We start from the raw sequence: 19,109 nt of genomic DNA, 5'->3' as shown, positions 1-19,109 counted from the left end.
GGAACCACAAGGATCAGCCAGTTCCAACCCCCCTGCCATGCCCAGGGACACCTCACACTAGAGCAGGCTGCCCACAGCCTCAGTCAGCCTGGCCTGAAACACCTCCAGCCATGGGGCCTCAGCCACCTCCCTGGGCAACCCATTCCAGCCTCTCACCACTCTCATGGTGAAGAACTTCCTCCTCACATTTAGTCAAAACCTACCTATCTCCAGCTTCATGCCATTCCCCCAGTCCTGTCACTCCCTGATAGCCTGAAAAGTCCCTCTCCAGACAGTCACTGCCCAGCCTGGATTGGTGCTTGGCATTGCCTCCACCCAGCTGCAGGACCTTGCACTTGCTCTTGTTGCACCTCCTGAGCTTGGCTTGTGCCCACCTCTGCAGCCTGTGCAGCTCCCTCTGGATGGATCCTGCCCTCCAGCCTGGCTGAGCACCACACAGCTTGGTGTGGGCAGCAAACCTGCTGAGGCTGCACTCAGTGCCTCTGCCCATGGCACCCACAGAGATGTTGAACAAGACTGGCCCCAGGACTGATCCCTGAGGGACTCCACTTGTCAATGGCCTCCACTTGGCCACAGAGCCACTGACAGCCACTCTTTGGGTGCACCTAACAAGCCAGTTCTTTATCCAACCACTGCTCCACCCATCAAACCCATGTGTCACCAGCCTGGAGACCAGGATGGGGTGTGGGACAGAGCCAGAGGCCTTGCTCAAGTCAAGGTAAATGACATCAGATCACACAACAACATCAAAAAAAGACCCTGCTTAACAAACTGCTATATAGAAGAACATATTCACATATTCTGAACCATAGATGTTTACTGGAAATGTCTCCACATACTCTTCCTTTGAAATAAAATTTAGCCAAAAAGTCAAATAAAAAGTTTACTTATCTTACAACCTTGAAATGGATCATTCATACCTCAAAGGGCAGAAAGTGTCCCTTTGCAAGTCCCAGAAGTGAAGCACGAGTGCTATGCTGTGTTGCCATTTTGCACAGTTGTAGCTCTGGTCTCCTAATTCTTAGTGTCTTACATAAAGGAATCTAGTTCTTATATGAGGGGATCTAGCTGGAGGTGGGGAGAGTCAGGCTGGACATGAGGAGGAAGGTGTTGAGCAGGAGAGTGGTGAGAGGCTGGAATGGGTTGCCCAGGGAGGTGGTTGAGGCCCCATGGCTGGAGGTGTTTGAGGCCAGGCTGGCTGAGGCTGTTGCCAGCCTGTTCTAGGGTAGGGTGTCCCTGGGCATGGCAGGGGGGCTGGAACTGGCTGCTTCTTGTGGTCCCTTCCAACCCTGACTGATTCTATGATTCTACTTTTTAGAGTTCCTCTGTGACCTCAGCTAGACTGTGTGTTCTTGACATTGAGATGCTTGAGCGTGTCCAGAGAAGGGCGACGAGGCTGGGGAGAGGCCTTGAGCACAGCCCTACGAGGAGAGGCTGAGGGAGCTGGGATTGGTTAGCCTGGAGAAGAGGAGGCTCAGGGCAGACCTTATTGCTGTCTGCAACTACCTGAGGGGAGGTTGTGGCCAGGAGGAGGTTGCTCTCTTCTCTCAGGTGGCCAGCACCAGAACGAGAGGACACAGCCTCAAGCTATGACAGGGGAGATTTAGGCTGGAGGTGAGGAGAAAGTTCTTCCCTGAGAGAGTCATTGGACACTGGAATGGGCTGCCCGGGGAGGTGGTGGAGTCGCCGTCCCTGGAGCTGTTCAAGGCAGGACTGGACGTGGCACTTGGTGCCATGGTCTGGCCTTGAGCTCTGTGGTAAAGGGTTGGACTTGATGATCTGTGAGGTCTCTTCCAACCTTGGTGATACTGTGATACTGTGACTCGATGACCTCTTTGGGTCCCTTTATCCCCTGACATCCTGTGATCCTGAGTTGAACAACTGTGTTAAGCATGAATCTCAGCTTCCTTTAAAACCAGAGACTGTAAAAGACAGATGACTGCGAGGAGGAGACTGGAAATGAGTTTTCAGATTGAAAATAATAAGAACAAAACCTTTCACATTTTTAGGTGATGTGCTGATTGCCAGCTGTCAATTTAAGAGGTGCAAGATTGTCAATCCTAAACGGGAGAGACGTGAGCTGATTCAGAGTCCTGAAGAGCAACAAGGTTCACTTCTCTATCCTACAGCCTTCTCACCTGGCTGCTCCAGGTCTGTGTTTACTCAGAAGGCAGTCTGCTGTCACAGACTGTATGGCACTTGTAGCCTACAGCTGTAATAACAGAGGATCACTGGCAGGAGGCCAGTACAATAATGAGCCAATACTCTGTACCTTAGTGCAACACAGAATTACTTTTATAGAAATACTGATTAGAGTTTTCTGCTATAGGAAATGGATCATGAAAAACTCTACACTCTAAAGCATGCTTTGGCTTTACTGAACCCTGACACACATGCTGCCAATGCACAAGGAACCCCATACCTCACTTCTGGGGTGACTGGCATTTGCTTGATTGCCTTCTCCCTGTCCAACTGATCTTCTGATTCTGTCTTATCTGAGCATCTAATTAATTGTTTGCCATCTACCACTAGAATCACAGAATCAGCCAGGTTGGAAGAGACCTCCAACATCATCCAGTTCAACCTAGCACCCAGCCCTAGCCAGTCAACTAGACCATGGCACTAAGTGCCTCATCCAGGCTTTGCTTCAACACCTCCAGGCACAGCCACTCCATCACCTCCCTGGGCAGCCCATTCCAATGCCAATCACTCTCTCTGACAACAACTTCCTCCTAACATCCAGACTAGGCCTCCCCCAGCACAACTTGAGACTGTGTCCCCTTGTTCTGTTGCTGCTTGCCTGGCAGAAGAGACCAACCCCCACCTGGCTACAGTCTCCCTTCAGGTAGTTATAGACAGCAATGAGCTCTGCCCTGAGTCTCTTGTTCTGCAGGCTGCACACCCCCAGCTCCCTCAGCCTCTCCTCATAGGGTTTGTGCTCCAGGCCCCTCACCAGCTTTGCTGCCCTTCTCTGGACACCTTCCAGCACCTCAACATCTCTCTGCAATGGAGGAGCCCAGAACTGGACACAGCACTCCAGGAGTGGCCTGAGCAGTGCTGAGTACTGGAGAAGAACAACCTCCCTTGTCCTGCTGGCCACACTGCTCCTGATACAAACTACAGCCTCCTTCAGCCACTGCAGAAACAAAATCCTGCAGTCCATGTTTTTTATGGTATGGATTATAAAAAACACAGTTCTAAAATTCTGTGAAAATTCCACCTGAGGTAGAGCCAGCCACAGGCATGGCTTGCATCCCCTGGCTGTGAAGTGTTTGGTGTCTCATGGTATCTAAGGAGGTGGTGTCTGAAATTTCTAAACAGACTTAATAGGAACCCTTGAGCTCCAAAAGACAGCAAATAGAGAAATACTACTGTAGCTTCATGGCAATGACTAAAATTTACCAAACAGGTACTGAAGCATAGCAACAGTCCATCATCAGTAAGTTTGCAGATGACGCCAAGCTAGGAGCAGGTGTGGAAAGCCCTGCAGAGGGACCTGGACAGGCTGCATGGGTGGGCAGAGGTCAATGGGATGAGATTGAACAAGGCCAAGTGCAGCATTCTGCACTTTGACCACAAGAAGCCCAAGCAGCACTACAGGCTGGGGACAGAGTGCCTGAGAGCAGCCAGGCAGAGAGGGACCTGGGGGTGCTGGTAGGTAGTAGCTGAAGATGAGGCAGCAGTGTGCCCAGGTGGGCAAGAGAGCCAATGGGATCCTGGCCTGCATCAGGAGCAGTGTGGGCAGCAGCACAAGGGAGGTTATTCTGCCCCTGTGCTCAGCACTGGTCAGGCCACTCCTGCAGTGCTGTGTCCAGTTCTGGGCTCCTCCATTGCAGAGAGATGTTGAGGTGCTGGAAGGTGTCCAGAGAAGGAGAAGTGAGGCTGGAGAGGGGCCTGGGGCATAGCCCTGTGAGGAGAGGCTGAGGGAGCTGGGGGTGTGCAGCCTGCAGCAGAGGAGGCTCAGGGCAGAGCTCATTGCTGTCTACAACTACCTGAAGGGAGGCTGTAGCCAGGTGGGGTTGGGCTCTGCTGCCAAGCAAGCAGCAACAGAACAAGGGGACAGAGTCTCAAGTTCTGCCCAATGCAGGTCTAGGCTGGATGTTAGGGGGAAGTTGTTGTCAGAGAGAGTGATTGGCATTGGAATGGGCTGCCCAGGGAGGTGGTGGAGTTGTCATTCCTGGAGGTGTTGAAGCCAAGCCTGGCTGGGGCACTTAGTGCCATGGCCTGGTTGATTGGCCAGGGCTGGGTGCTAGGTTGGAGTGGATGATCTTGGAGGTCTCTTCCAACCTGGTGGATTCTATGATTCTGTGATTATTAACTAAGGCCCTACTTGTTCCCAGCTGAATTCAGTGACAAGTGTTTTGTTGATTTCACCACGGCAACTTCCTCTTAATGCATTTAGTCAAGCACAGCCTTGGTTTTGCAATGTCTCCTTGCTCTTAGTCCTGGCTTTCTGGTATCAGTTCATTTTTCACTACAATTTAATAGCAAATTCCTTCTCCAAAGGTGGGAAGCAAACCACTACTGTATTTTAAACAACCAGCTACCCAGGGCTAACAGCAAACTGATTTCCTTCTAAGTCACGGATTAAGGTAACTGGTGATTCACACAAAAGGCTTCCTAAGCACATCTATATCCAAAACAGAAGCTCACTGGTACTGTAATGTGCCAGTCAGATTCAAAGGTTTTAGACGGCACAGAATAAATCTTGGTGCCTTTTTTTCTGTCATACTAACAACATATCTTGGTAAGGGGGCCTACAGAAAGCAACAGCTACCCATCAAAGCTCCTGTTTGTGGTTTTAACTTGAAACAGAGTGGAAATAATTCCAACATTCCTTCTGTAGAACACACGCTTTGAAGCACCATTGCATAGAGAGCAGAGACATCATCTTATAGATCAGGCTTGAACTCATGATTATTCATCACAGCTACGTGGTGTTTCAACTGCACTACTGACAATAACTCTCTGAAAGGCTTCTTCACTGAGGCACGATCACCTATCATTAACCCAGCAGCACAGACGTCTTTGATTCAGTCACAAATGTTGAGGTATCTCAGATGGAGTAAAGCTATAGAAGTGGAATCTCACATCATGAGTTAATGCCAAATATGCAGTTCTGAATGCATCATAAAACCCTAATAACACCAAATGAATGCACACACACTAAAGCTCTGAGGAGCCTGTCTAGATTGTTGAAAGGTGAAGTAACTCCACTGAAATGCAGGCACTGCAGGCACAGACAATTAGAGAAACTACAGTAAAGGTCTTAGGTATTGCAATTACCCAGGAGGAAATTCAGTGTTCTGAGAAACACACAGTGCTCAGGAAGAGTAAGCAACTTTGGAACAGAGCCAAAGCAGCCATTCCACCGAGCACTCCCCAAAGCAAGCATCTACTAGGATTTAACTCTTGTCTTCCACTGCATTTAGGTAGAGAAATCGGGCAGGCACGTTCATCCTTCCCCTTAGGGAAGGAGACCTGCTCAGTTCTCCAGCTACATCATCACTCTCCTGCTACCGGGAGACTTGAAGCAGCACTGACACATGATCCCAATAGCACCTCTGCTAAACTGAATAGGATCACTTTTCACTATTTTTGCGGAAGAAGAACTATTATCCCATGACAAAATGCAAGATTCACAAGAAAGGAAAGACTCACTTCCCTATTCAGAGTAGTCCTGAGGCTTCTATGGCTACGAAAGAGTTCTGACAACCTCTTCCAAAATCCTTCACATTAGCAGTTACTACACCAAAGAGGAAAAAAAGTCCAGGAAGAAAATCAACCAGACCATGGCACTAAGTGCCGCAGCCAGCTTTTGCTTCAACACCTCCAGGGATGGTGACTCCACCACCTCCCTGGGCAGCCCATTCCAATGCCAATCACTCTCTCTGACAACAACTTCATTCTAACATCCAGCCTAGACCTCCCCTGGCACAACTTGAGACGGTGTCCCCTTCTTCTGTTGCTGGTTGCCTGGCAGAAGAGACCAACCCCCACCTGGCTACAGCCTCCCTTCAGGGAGTTGTAGACAGCAATGAGCTCTGCCCTGAGCCTCCTCTTCTGCAGGCTGCACACCCCCAGCTCCCTCAGCCTCTCCTCACAAGGTTTGTGTTCCAGGTCCCTCACCAGCTTTGTTGCCCTTCTCTGGACACCTTTCAGCACCTCAACATCTCTCTGCAACGGAGGAGCCCAGAACTGGACACAGCACTCTAGGGGTGGTCTGACCAGTGCTGAGTACAGGGGAAGAATAACTTCCCTTGTCCTACTGGCCACACTGTTCCTGAGCCAGCCCAGGATGCCATTGGCTCTCTTGGCCACCTGGGCACACTGCTGGCTCATCTTCAGCTACTATCTACCAGTACCCTCAGGGCCCTCTCTGCCTGGCTGCTCTCAGGTACTCTGTCCCCAGCCTGTAGCACTGCTTGGGGTTGTTGTGGCCAAAGTGTAGAACCCTGCACTTGGCCTTGTTAAATCTCATCCCATTGGCCTCTGCCCACCCATCCAGCCTGCCCAGGTCCCACTGCAGGGCTCTCCTACCTTCCAACAGCTCCACACCTGCTCCTAGCTTGGTGTCATCTGCAAACTTACAGATGCTGGACTCAATCCCCTCATCCAGATCATCAACAAAGATGTTGAACATGACTGGGCCCAGCACTGATCCTTGGGGCACACCACTAGTGACAGCTGCCAACTGGATGTGGCACCATTCACCACCACTCTCTGGGCTCAGCCTTCCAGCCAGTTCTTGACCCAGCACAGAGTGAATCTGTCCAAGCCACGAGCTGCCAGCTTGGTCAGGACCTTGTAGTGGTAGATGGTGTCAAAGGCTAACACATCTTTTAGTTTAGAGTACGGGAGACTTACAGAACATAAATGCATTGACTGAAAGGACTAAGGGATGCAGTTTGAAAGCAGCTATTCCAGATTTCCTCACATGCACAGTAGATATATTGGGGAAAAAAAGTAATAACTTGAACTGAATACAAACTTTATGCTACGTTTGGTAGATGCATAGTTGGGAGGCTACTGCTAGGAAATGACATTCAGAATGTTTATCACAGTGTCACAGTATTATCAGGATTGGAAGAGACCTCACAGATCACCAAGTCCAACCCTTTACCACAGAGCTCAAGGCTAGACCATGGCACCAAGTGCCACATCCAACCCTGCCTTGAACAGCTCCAGGGACGGCGACTCCACCACCTCCCCGGGCAGCCCATTCCAGTGTCCAATGACTCTCTCAGGGAAGAACTTTCTCCTCACCTCCAGCCTAAATCTCCCCTGGCGCAGCCTGAGGCTGTGTCCTCTCGTTCTGGTGCTGGCCACCTGAGAGAAGAGAGCAACCTCCTCCTGGCCACAACCGCCCCTCAGGTGGGTGATGGTTTGGGTGTTAGCCACCCACACACACTTAAGAAAATCACCCAGACTAAACTCAGCCAAGCTGGAAAATTAAAGAATGAAGCTTTATAGCTACAGCTTAGCACAATATACAAGCAGATATTTACAATATTTACAGCTATACACAGAAATAGACAAGTTAAAAAGTAATACAGAAACACAACAGCCCTCCCAGAAACATGAGTCCCCAGGAGGGGCTCTCAACCATCCTTCCACCTTATCCCAGACTTTGCCTTCTGTTCAAGGTGAGTTTAGAGAATTGGCCAGGGGGGTTAGGTAGCAGAAAGATTAGTCACACCAACAGCAGGTTAGAGAGAGAGAAGTGAGGCAGCCAAAACCCAGAGAGCAGCTCTGTTATCTATGTTTGTGTTCCTGTTTTCATACATCTCAGCCAGCCTATGAGTGCAGCAGGCATCACCATTGTTTCCTTTCCACAGCCTACAATATAACTCTTCTTGCCAAAATATCCCAGCTATGCTCAAACTAGCACATTTATATCTCTCTCCTACAAATTAATCTTCAAGTTTGCTTATTCACAGAATACTTCAGGTTGCTTTGAACGCTTCCAAAGAGGAAGCATTCATGACTTCTACGTGCAACATGTTTCAGGGTCTTGACACCTTCACTGTAAAAAATAGCTTCCAATATAAATCTCTTCAGTTTAAAACCATCACCCCTTGTTCTGTCACTACAGGTAAAACTGGCTCGCTCTGTCCTTATTGTAAGTCTGCTTTATACACTAGAAGACCACAATGCAGTCTTCTTGGAGTCTTCACTTCTCTTCATAGCAATGTTCTCCAAGGAATCATAATGTTTCTTTTTATTTAGCTGCTGACAGAATGATTAGAAGGTCAAGAAAATGAAGGTACCTGATAGAACTGGTGTGGATTGGTTCAGAAGTTTTTGAAAGGGTTTATCCAGAAGATCTTCAGCGTATAAAATGGAATCACTAGGGAGCTGGGGTTGCTCAACCTGGAGAAGAGGAGGCTTGGGGCAGAGCTCATTGCTGTCTACCTGAAGGGAGTAGCCAGGTGGGGTTGGGCTCTTCTGCCAGGCAACCAGCAACAGAAGAAGGGGACACAGTCTCAAGTTGTGCCAGGGTAGGTCTAGTCTGGATGTTAGGAGGAAGTTGTTGTCAGAGAGAGTGATTGGCATTGGAATGGGCTGCCCAGGGAGGTGGTGGAGGCACCATCCCTGGAGGTGTTCAGGCAAAGCCTGTATGGGGCACTTAGTGCCATGGTCTGGTTGATTGGCCAGGGCTGGGTGCTAGGTTGGCCTGGATGACCTTGGAGGTCTCTTCCAACCTGCCTGATTCTATGATTCTAATTTCTACTCTTTAAACAGAACAAGGAACAACTGATACTTGGACACTAGAGAAGATGAAAATGCAGATCAAAGAATCACTCTCAATGACTAAGCATTCCATGCCTGTCAAATTTCAGTTTGCAACTACTGACACACCATGCCACACAGAAAGGCAGGGAACAAAGAGCAGATTAATTGTTGCACTAGCCACACTAATGAAAGGCTGAAATACAAAATCTACATTTAGTTAGTGTGGCTGCAATTTTTTGTCCTATCAAACAGCTTTTTTTGCTTTTTTTTTTTTAAAGTGTCATTTAAATGATTTTCCTAGATTGCTGAGGAGCCTTGAGTCTCACATTAACTACAAGATTAAATTACAGTCACTAAAGTACTGAAAAATCCATATTCTGAACAAAGCTTTCAAGCAACCCAGACAATAAATAACAATAATGAACAATAATAATCAAAGCCTAGGGCTTTCAAACAAAATAAAAAACATTCTGCTGCTTAGCCCATTTTCTCTCTAGTTAATTTTCTTACCTCTTTTTTAACTGAGAACCACTTTCAGTTGATGAAGTTTCTGACAAAAAAGAACAAGTTTATTGTTCTTAAAAAAAAACGAATAAACTTCTTTCACAGTGGCACAACAACCCCAAGCAGTGCTACAGGCTGGGGACAGAGTGGCTGAGAGCAGCCAGGAAGAAAGGGACCTGGGGGTGCTGGTAGAGAGCAGCTGAGGATGAGCCAGCAGTGTGCCCAGGTGGCCAAGAGAGCCAATGACATCCTGGGCTGGATCAGGAGCAGTGTGGCCAGTAGGACAAGGGAGGTTATTCTGCCCCTGTACTCAGCACTGGTCAGGCCACTCCTTGAGTGCTGTGTTCAGTTCTGGGCCCCTCAATTGAAGAGAGATGTTGAGGTGCTGGAAGGTGTCCAGAGAAGGGCAACAAAGCTGGTGAGGGGCCTGGAACACAAACCCTATGAGGAGAGGCTGAGGATGCTCGAGGTGTGCAGCCTGGAGAAGAGGAGGCTCAGGGCAGAGCTCATTGATGTCTACAACTCCCTGAAGGGAGGCTGTAGCCAGGTGGGGTTGGGCTCTTCTGCCAGCAACCAGAACAGGACAAGGCGACACAGTCTCAAGTTGTGCCAGGGGAGGTCTAGGCTGGATGTCAGGATGAAGTTCTTGCTCAAAAGAGTGATTGGCATTGGAATGGGCTGCCCAGGGAGGTGGTGGAGTTGCCATCCCTGGAGGTGTTCAAGCTAAGCCTGGATGAGGCACTTAGTGCCATGGTCTGGTTGATTGGATAGGGCTGGGGGATAGGTTGGAGTGGATGATCTTGGAGGTCTCTTCCAACCTGGTTGATTCTATGATTCCATGGTCTGGTTGATTGGACAGGGCTGGGTGATAGAGTTGAACTGGATGATCTTGGACACCTCTTCCAGCCTGGTTGATTCTATGATCTTCCTCCTGCTATGATTAGATTTTTCCATTCCAACCTACCTCCTCTCAACATGAAATTCACCTACGACTAATCTCTCTCACCTGACCTACAAACAGAGGGAAGAAAGGCTCCCAAATTCCTTGCACAGTCTGTGCAGTCACACAGGAGGACCTTCAGTGCCCCCTTTGGGTGAGCTTGGTTCTGAGTGCTGAACACTTGTTTACAAAGCACTGGGCAGACTGACTTGTCCCTTGCCAGTCTGTCATTTGCTCTCTCAGTTAATCTGCAGCATAGCATCGAGTGTTGTGTCTGCTAGCAGGCCACAGGTTCAAAGTACCCAGTAAGCAACAGATGCTCTAAGCAGACAGGCTGTCCAAAAAATATCTCCCCAGACATCCCCTGGGGTGTCCAGAAATCCTGGATAAGAGCTCAGGCTCCTCAAACAGGAAACAAGATTGGTAAAGTAATACTGGAAATGCATATTTTGATTTACTAACTTGTGTGCTTCAAAAAAGCCACCAGTTTTCCCCAAGATACTACTGGATTCCTTGGTTGCACTTTAAAGCTGTAGTTTTGCTCAGGCTAGGTTTATTAAAACAATCTGCCTCTGCCCCTAAGGAAAGTGGCAGCTCTCTCTGAGAGACAGCTTCCTGTGACAACCTGAGAGAAAAACTAACAAATGTTGTCAATGCTTTTGAAGTTAAAGAGGGGACATAAGTTTTTTCCCTGCTGTGTAACCCAGGCTGCATGCATTGGCAAGCCTAGGGCCTGTCGTGGAGAGCCTGTAGGCCAGAACAGAGGCTTCTTTATGCCCCTACTTGCCTGGACATGTGTTTCTGATCTCCTTTTATGATCAGGTTACCTGCCTGGTGAATGTGGGGCAGGCTGTGGATGGAGTCTACTTGGACTTCAGCAAAGCCTTTGACACTGTCTGCCACAAGAAGCTCCTAGCCAAGCAGGCAGCTCATGGTTTGGACAGATTCACTCTGTGCTGGATCAAGAACTGGCTGGATGGCAGAGCTCAGAGAGTGGTGGTGAATGGTGCCACATCCAGCTGGCAGCTGTCACTAATGGTGTTCCCCAAGGATCAGTGCTGGGCCCAGTCCTGTTCAATATCTTTATTGATGATCTGGATGAGGGCATTGAGTCCAGCATCAGTAAGTTTTCAGATGACACCAAGCTAGGAGCAGGTGTGGAGCTGTTGGAAGGTAGGAGAGCCCTGCAGAGGGACCTGGCCAGGCTGGATGGGTGGGCAGAGGTCAATGAGATGAGATTTAACAAGGCCAAGTGCAGGGTTCTGCACTTTGGCCACAACAACCCCAAGCAGTGCTACAGGCTAGGGACAGAGTGGCTGGAGAGCAGCCAGGAGGAAAGGGACCTGAGGGTACTGATAGATAGTAAGCTGAAGATGAGGCAGCAGTGTGCCCAGGTGGCCAAGAGAGCCAATGGCATCCTGGCCTGCATCAGGAGCAGTGTGGCCAGTAGGACAAGGGAGGTTATTCTGCCCCTGTACTCAGCACTGGTCAGGCCACACCTTGAGTGCTGTGTCCAGTTCTGGGCCCTTCAATTCAAGAAAGATGTTGAGGTGCTGGAACATGTCCAGAGAAGGGCAACAAAGCTGGTGAGGGGCCTGGAACACAAACCCTATGAGGAGAGGTTGAGGGAGCTGGGGGCCTGTTTAGCCTGGAGAAGAGGAGGCTCAGGGGTGATCTTATTACTGTCTACAACTACCTGAAGGGGCATTGTAGCCAGGTGGGGGGTGGCCTCTTCTCCCAGGTAACCAGCAACAGAACAAGGGGACACAGTCTCAAGTTGTGCCAGGGTAGGTATAGGCTGGATGTTAGGAAGAAGTTCTTCACAGAGAGAGTGATTGGCATTGGAATGGGCTGCCCAGGGAGGTGGTGGAGGCACCGTCCCTGGGGGTCTTCAAGAAAAGCCTGGATGAGGCACTTAGTGCCATGGTCTGGTTGATTGGACAGGGCTGGGTGCTAGGTTGGACTGGATGATCTTGGAGGTCTCTTCCAACCTGCTTGATTCTATGATTCTATGATTCTGCCAGGACCCCTGGTTGTAAACAGGTTGTTTAACACACACACCCCCAACTCATGTCTCCCTGGGGTGAGTCCAGGTGATCCCCATATCTGGGAGAGTCCAGGCAAGAGCCTCCTGCCTATTACAGTAAGGTTCAGCTTACTGCCAACCTGATTGGTCACTCTGGTGGGCAAAGGGCACATTGATCTCGGCCCACAGTCTATAAAGAGGGGTGCATAAGAGAACCACATGTTGAGATCTGTTCAGCTCAGCTCTCTGACCCACATTGCAGCGTCCTGCTGCCCTGACTCACCTGCAAGGCCCAGACACACTGGCTCTCACTTGCAGCTCTCTGAGGCACAGACCTCGTCCATGGATTTCAATTTGCAGTTAACCTGTCTGTGTACTTTAGAGGCAGAGCACATTCAGGCCTTCACCCATTTATATACCTATATGGAGCCAGTAGAACCCCCTAAAGCCAGCTGTGCATATTTGCAAGCTATATTCCTTTATCTACGGAGCTCAGTCTGCCAGCAGCCTGGCACACTGCTTGCCTGCTGCTTATTGCCTGGTAAGTGAACCAGGAAGCAGACATTCTGGACTGTCTGCCAACACACACACCCACGGCCTCAACCGTGCCAAGAGCCAGCACGGACATTCTCCTCCTGCTCCTGGAATCCTGCCAGCTGATACTCCCTGCCAGCTGATACTCTGGATGCAGCATCCAGAAGAAGCAGCAGCGTCGAGGCAGACATCACCTCACACCAGGAGAACAAAAGGTTAGAGAAAACCTGTTTACCCCAGAGACTGGGAGGATTTATCATTTCCCTCTCAAGCTGGGAAGATTCCAGCCCCAGAGAGTCCACAGGCAGAGCCCCTGGAAGTCCAGACCCTGGGCACAGGCTGTGACACAGCCCCGAGAGGGTGATTAACAATTAATAGTAACACTTCTAAGTAAGCTTTAATTTCCCTGTAATGTAAGTTGCCTCTGCCTTAGAGCAGAAAGAGTTTTCAGCATAAATTCCTAAGCAGCACTAAGCCAGAAGGGAAACCTTTGTGAATAGTTTGAAATAGTTTTGCCAGTTATTGACTGTTGGAGAAATTCTTGCTAGCAGAGGACACAGAAATCATAAACATGAGCAACCCATGCTGGGAAGACCTTGAATCCCTCCTGGGAGTTAGATACCAGGCACAGGGTGGCCTCCCCCCAAATGCAGCTGCAGGGCGTGGAGTGCAGCTGCAGGTGGGCAGAGTTTAGCCAGCCCCAGAGGCTGACCCTCAGATTGTTATGGTATGCTGACCTATTGATGCCTTACATGTAACTCTGGACCCTCTGACTGTAACCAATCTTGGTGGAGCAGCCTCTTGCTAGAAGTGCATATAAGTCACTGCATCATGGCAATAAAGTGGATTTGACCATCTAACCATACTGGTGACCAAAGAGTCATTTTACACAAGCACTCCACCGGCTTAAACTTCAACAATTGACCAAATCCCTGTATATATTATATTTCTAATTGTTTTCATAACTTTGCACAGAACTAAGTTTTAATACACAGTGGTTGGGGGTGGCAAGAGTTCATAAATATTAATTTTAATAAATTATATTTTTATATAAAGTTAATACCACCTCAAATTAATCTCTCACCTCCGCCAAATAGGCGTAGGCATAGAGAACCCCCTCTGCAACAGGGCCTGGACACAAGAGATTAGATCACAGCTCTGAGATAGATTCTCTGAATCAATGCCACCTCTGCAAACACACACTTAAGAAAAGCTCTAAGTGTTGCCAGCACATCTTTCGTAGATGTACTGAAGCTACATTGCCATTCATGGTTTAAAAGAAAAGAAATCCCCAGAAACACCTGTTTCACAAATTATTTCTATTTGGAGAGCATCACACTATCATTTAGTGCTTAAGGATCATATTCATTTGCAGTAATTGCAACCTACCAACTGAGACATCACACAATGCAATCCTATTAAGTTTTAGTTACACAGCAATTGCTTTTCCCCATGCATTTATTCTCTAAGAACATGGCAGTTCTAAACAGGCTTTTCTGATTTAACATTATCTGACAGGAGCAGTGTGGCCAGTAGGACAAGGGAGGTTATTCTTCCCTTGTACTCAACACTGGCCAGGCCACATCTTGAGTGCTGTGTCCAGTTCTGGGCTCCTCAATTCAAGAGAGATGTTCAGGTGCTGGAAGGTGTCCAGAGAAGGACAATGAAGCTGGTGAGGGACCTGGAGCACAAACCCTATGAGGAGAGGCTGAGGGAGCTGGGGGTGTGCAGCCTGCAGAAAAAGAGGCTCAGGGGTGACCTCATTGCTGTCTGCAATTCCCTGAAGGGAGGCTGTAGCCAGGTGGGGTTGGGCTCTTCTTCCAGGCACCCAGCAACAGAACAAGGAGACAGTCTCAAGTTCTGCCAGGGGAGGTCAAGGCTGGATGTCAGGAGGAAGTTGTTGGCAGAGAGAGTGATTGGCATTGGAATGGGCTGCCCAGGGAGGTGGTGGAGTTGCTGTCCCTGGAGGTGTTCAGGAAAAGCCTGGATGAGGCAATTAGTGCCATGGTCTGGTTGATTGTACAGGGCTGGGTGCTAGGTTGGAGTGGATGATCTTGGAGGTCTCTTCCAACCTGGTTGATTCTATGACTGTGTGATTCTATGACAAAGAAATTATTAGGCACCAGAGCACTTAAGAGGCTCATGCAAATCACTAATACTCTCACTTGGTCTGAATTTTATACCATTATTTACTTGGCTAACAGAGCCAGGCTGAAACAATGACAGAACGCTGAGACCTTAATCCTACTTTTTCCCTGTGGTGCTTACAATACTCTTTCAGGCATTCCCAAAATGGTTATTCTGTAGTTTCACACACTGAGTTTAGTTTCTTTAAGTGTTTCTTACACATCAAGACCTTGCAGAAAAGTTTTCATTGTCTTTCAGAACAACTTCTCAGGTTTTGGAGACAGCATAGTTACTACTCTACTTAGGCTTCCTTAAATCAAGTGTGGCACACAAAAGAGGTTCCAATGCAAATGCCAATGCTCTCTTCCTTTTTTCTGTGTACATATATAGGTATACAATGACATTTGCATAAGCAATAATGATTTATAATGATTTGTAACTATTTATAAATGGGGTTTGAGTTTAATCTCATTAGAACATTCCTAGAGCCCTGCAGGATTGCCACTGAACAATTCACTGTTGACAAAAACCTAAGAGAAGCTCCACTTCAGTAACTTCAGAATAGTGCAGGCTGAACATGCGAGTAAAGCAGAACACAGTGTACCTACAAATGTCCCAGAACACAAAGTGGAAGTCACCAATATCACAAATGAAAACTTGTTCTTCATAGCTTTTCCTTAAAATGGATTACTATCATGTTTATGCCTCACGTTTCAGCTATGTCATTGTAACAGGGCATATAGTGTGATATATGTAATACAGGACCCGGAGGGACAACCAGAGCCTGGGCTGCAGCAGAAGTGTGGCCAGCAGGGCAAAGGAGGTTATTCTCCCTCTCTACTCTGCTGAGACCCCACCTGGACTACTGCATCCAGTTCTGCAGCCCCCATTACAAGAGGGATGTGGAGATGCTGGAATGTGCCCAGAGAAGGGCCATGAGGATGCTCAGAGGGCTACAGCAGCTCTGCTGTGAGGACAGACTGAAAGAGTTGGAAATGTGAAGGCAGCAGAAGAGGAGGCTCTCAGGTCACCTTCTTGTGGCCTCCCAGGATCTGAAGTGGGATACAAAAAAGCTGGGGAGGGACTCTTTTGGACTTCAGGGAGTGCCAGGACTGGGGGGAATGGAGGAGCAAAGCTGGAGGTGGGGAGAAAGTTGTTGAGCATGAGAGTGGTGAGAGGCCGGAATGGGTTGCCCAGGGAGGTGGTTGAGGCCCCATGGCTGGAGGTGTTTGAGGCCAGGCTGGCTGAGGCTGTGGGCAGCCTGCTCTAGGGTAGGGTGTCCCTGGGCATGGCAGGGGGGCTGGAACTGGTTGCTCCTTGTGGTCCCTTCCAACCCTGACTGATTCTGTGGTTCTATGATTTCGAGTTAAAAACAGACAGAGTAAGCACACATGGCAGAGGCAACTGTAGAAGAAGCAACAAAAATGAATGGCAGGAACAGAAGAAACAAAGCACCCTAGAAGTATAACCCTTAATAATCCTCTATATTTTAGAGAAAGCAGCCCAGACAATTAACATTTGAATGTACAGAGCTGTAGCTTTTCTCCCTTTATCACCTGAGGAATCAGTGGCTTTTTCTGAAACACCCTTCAAAAACAACTTCTCTGTTGGCCATGCAAGTACCTGCACACTTCATGCAGGACACACACCTCACAGATTGCTTTTTGGCATGGTTCATGTAAGCGATGCTTTTTACAATGCAAATTGTTAGGGGGAGGGGGGGAATCATTATTAACTTACACTAATGGGAACAAACACCACAGATCAAGCAATGTATGGCTTACTTTTACCCAAAATGAACAGAAGTGTTTCAAAGTAGGTGAGCAAAAATAATCTCCTTTCAGATCAACAAAAAAAAAAGCATACTCTCTTGTTGAAGGACGATAGGGATCACTCCAGCTGATAACAAGCACCATCTATATATATTTAAACAGCTAGCACTTCCAACGAGGAAAATCAGAAGGGTGAAAACAACAAGTTCCTTACCTATGTATACAATTTTTGGATTCCAGATATGCCATACCAGAAGCAGCATCTAATGAAAATTTCACCAGCTGTTTGGTTTTCAGCTCATCCTTCTTTTTTCTTAAAAAGGACAGGAAATCCCCTCCTAGGAAAACAGAAAGAAGGAAGTAACACACAGCAGGCAGGGTCACACATTTATCTCCCATTAGGGGTGTAAGACTAAACAAAATCCAGCTATGAGCTGTCCTCCTGAACTCAGTATTTTGAGGCCAAACTAAGAAAAAGGAAGTAACTCACCTCTCAAAAGGAATTTTCCTTAACTTCTCTCAAAATCATAGGTGCTTTAAAATAAGTGCACCACTTTTGATATAACCAAAATCTTCACTACTGCACAGACCTACATGAAAGCTGCTGTAAAGAAAAGTTGATGATTTGCAATAAACAGGCTCCTGTAACCAAAAAAAAAAATTGGCTGCTCTAGGAGATTATAACAATTGTGAATAAGGAAGTAACGTCCTGTTAGCTACACGAGAATAATTACTTTTTAATTGATCATTTGCAGTGGTGTTCCTCAAATTCTGCATCCAATTCTGCAGTCCCTTTTAAAAGAAGGATGTGGAGATGCTGGAAGGAGTCCAGAGCAGGGCCAGGAGGATGCTCAGAGGGCTGGAGCAGCTCTGCTGTGAGCACAGACTGAAAGAGTTGGGGCTGTGCAGGCTGCAGCAGAGAAGGCTCCCAGGTGACTTTCTTGTGGCCTTCCAGGATCTGAAGGGGGCTAAAAGAAGGCTGGGGAGGGACTTTTGAGGGTGTGAGGGAGTGGCAGGACTGGGGGGGATGGAGCAAAGCTGGAGGTGGGGAGAGTCAGGCTGGATGTGAGGAGGAAGTTGTTGAGCAGGAGAGTGGTGAGAGGCTGGAATGGGTTGCCCAGGGAGGTGGTGGAAACCTCATGCCTGGAGGTGTTTGAGGCCAGGCTGGCTGAGGCTGTGTGCAGCCTGCTCTAGAGTAGGGTGTCCCTGGGCATGGCAGGGGGGTTGGAACTAGATGATCCTTGTGGTTACTTGCAATCCTGACTGATTCTATGATTCCATGATTGCAGAAATAACAAAGTGCCCTACATCTTGGGCATAATTGACACTGGCATGTGAAGACGAACAACAATGACTGCAACTTCACAGCCTTCTATACTGGAGAATCAATATTCATGTCCTCTTGCCTGAGGAGGGCATGGGGTCTGCATGAAAAGACTTGCCTGAGGAAGGGATGGGGTCCACATGAAAGACTTCCAAAAGGGAATTTGTATTTGGAAAAAAAAAAAAAAAAAAAAGTCTGTGAAAAACTAATTCAGGACAGAAATAAGGCAAGAGAGACTACAGACACTGCAGTGCCACGTTCTGATTGATGTAAGTGTATTAAAGGCTGTTCTAAAATATATTTTGTTGTTCTAGCCCAAGACATAAAATCATAGTGGAGATTTCCATATCACACTATTTATTTGCTAGTGTGCACCCAGCCTTTGCTACAGGCTTTGTTTCTTTTTACTGTGCACTGAACTGACTACAGGGACTCCCTTGCAAGTAATGCACTTTTACCCAATTTTACATATTGCCTTTCTCAGTACTGTGAAAATGCATCACACACATAAAAAGTATGGGACTTTCTTAGGTAATTTCTGTTTATATATGATACAGCAAGAAAAGATGTTAAAACCCAGATCTGTCAGCCTGACCTGTGTATCAGAGAAGGTTATGGAGAAACCATCCTGAGTGCCATTATGCAGCACATGCAGGGCAATCAGGTGATGAGGCTCAGCCAGCAAGGGCTCATGCAAGGCAAGTCCTACTTGATGAACCTGATCTCCTCCTACAGCAAAGTGACCCACTTAAGGGATGAGGGAAAGGCTGTGGATATTGTTTATCTGGACTTAATTTTCATGGTTTCATGATTTCATCTGCCATTGGAATGGGCTGCCCAGGGAGGTGGTGGAGTCTGGGTCCCTGGAGGTATCACAGTATCATCAGGGTTGGAAGAGACCTCACAGATCATCAAGTCCAGTCCTTTACCACAGAGCTCAAGGCTAGACCATGGTCTTCAAGAAAAGATTGGATGAGGCACTTAGTGCCATGGTCTGGTTGACTGGATAGGGCTGGGGGATAGGTTGGACTGGCTGATCTTGGAGGTCTCTTCCAACCAGGTTGATTCTATGATTCTATGACTTTAGTAAAGCATTTGGCACTGCCTCTCTCAGCATCCTTCTGGAGAAACTGCTTGTAGCTTGGA

General features: G+C 48.0%; 1 protein-coding gene across 1 annotated transcript in view; it reads right to left on the bottom strand.

Moving 5' to 3' along the window:
• Positions 1–19,109, bottom strand: part of FER (FER tyrosine kinase) — a 162,433-nt gene that overhangs the window by 11,613 nt on the left and 131,711 nt on the right. Inside the window, exon 17 of the mRNA XM_064139965.1 lies at positions 16,854–16,977. Coding sequence (XP_063996035.1) covers positions 16,854–16,977 — 124 coding nt within the window. The remainder of the gene's footprint in view (positions 1–16,853; positions 16,978–19,109) is intronic.

This window comes from Pogoniulus pusillus, chromosome Z, assembly GCF_015220805.1.
Source record: "Pogoniulus pusillus isolate bPogPus1 chromosome Z, bPogPus1.pri, whole genome shotgun sequence".
NCBI classification, from domain to species: Eukaryota; Metazoa; Chordata; class Aves; order Piciformes; family Lybiidae; genus Pogoniulus; species Pogoniulus pusillus.
Note: the sequence above shows the minus strand (reverse complement) of the source record. Positions and strands in the feature narration are given on the sequence as shown.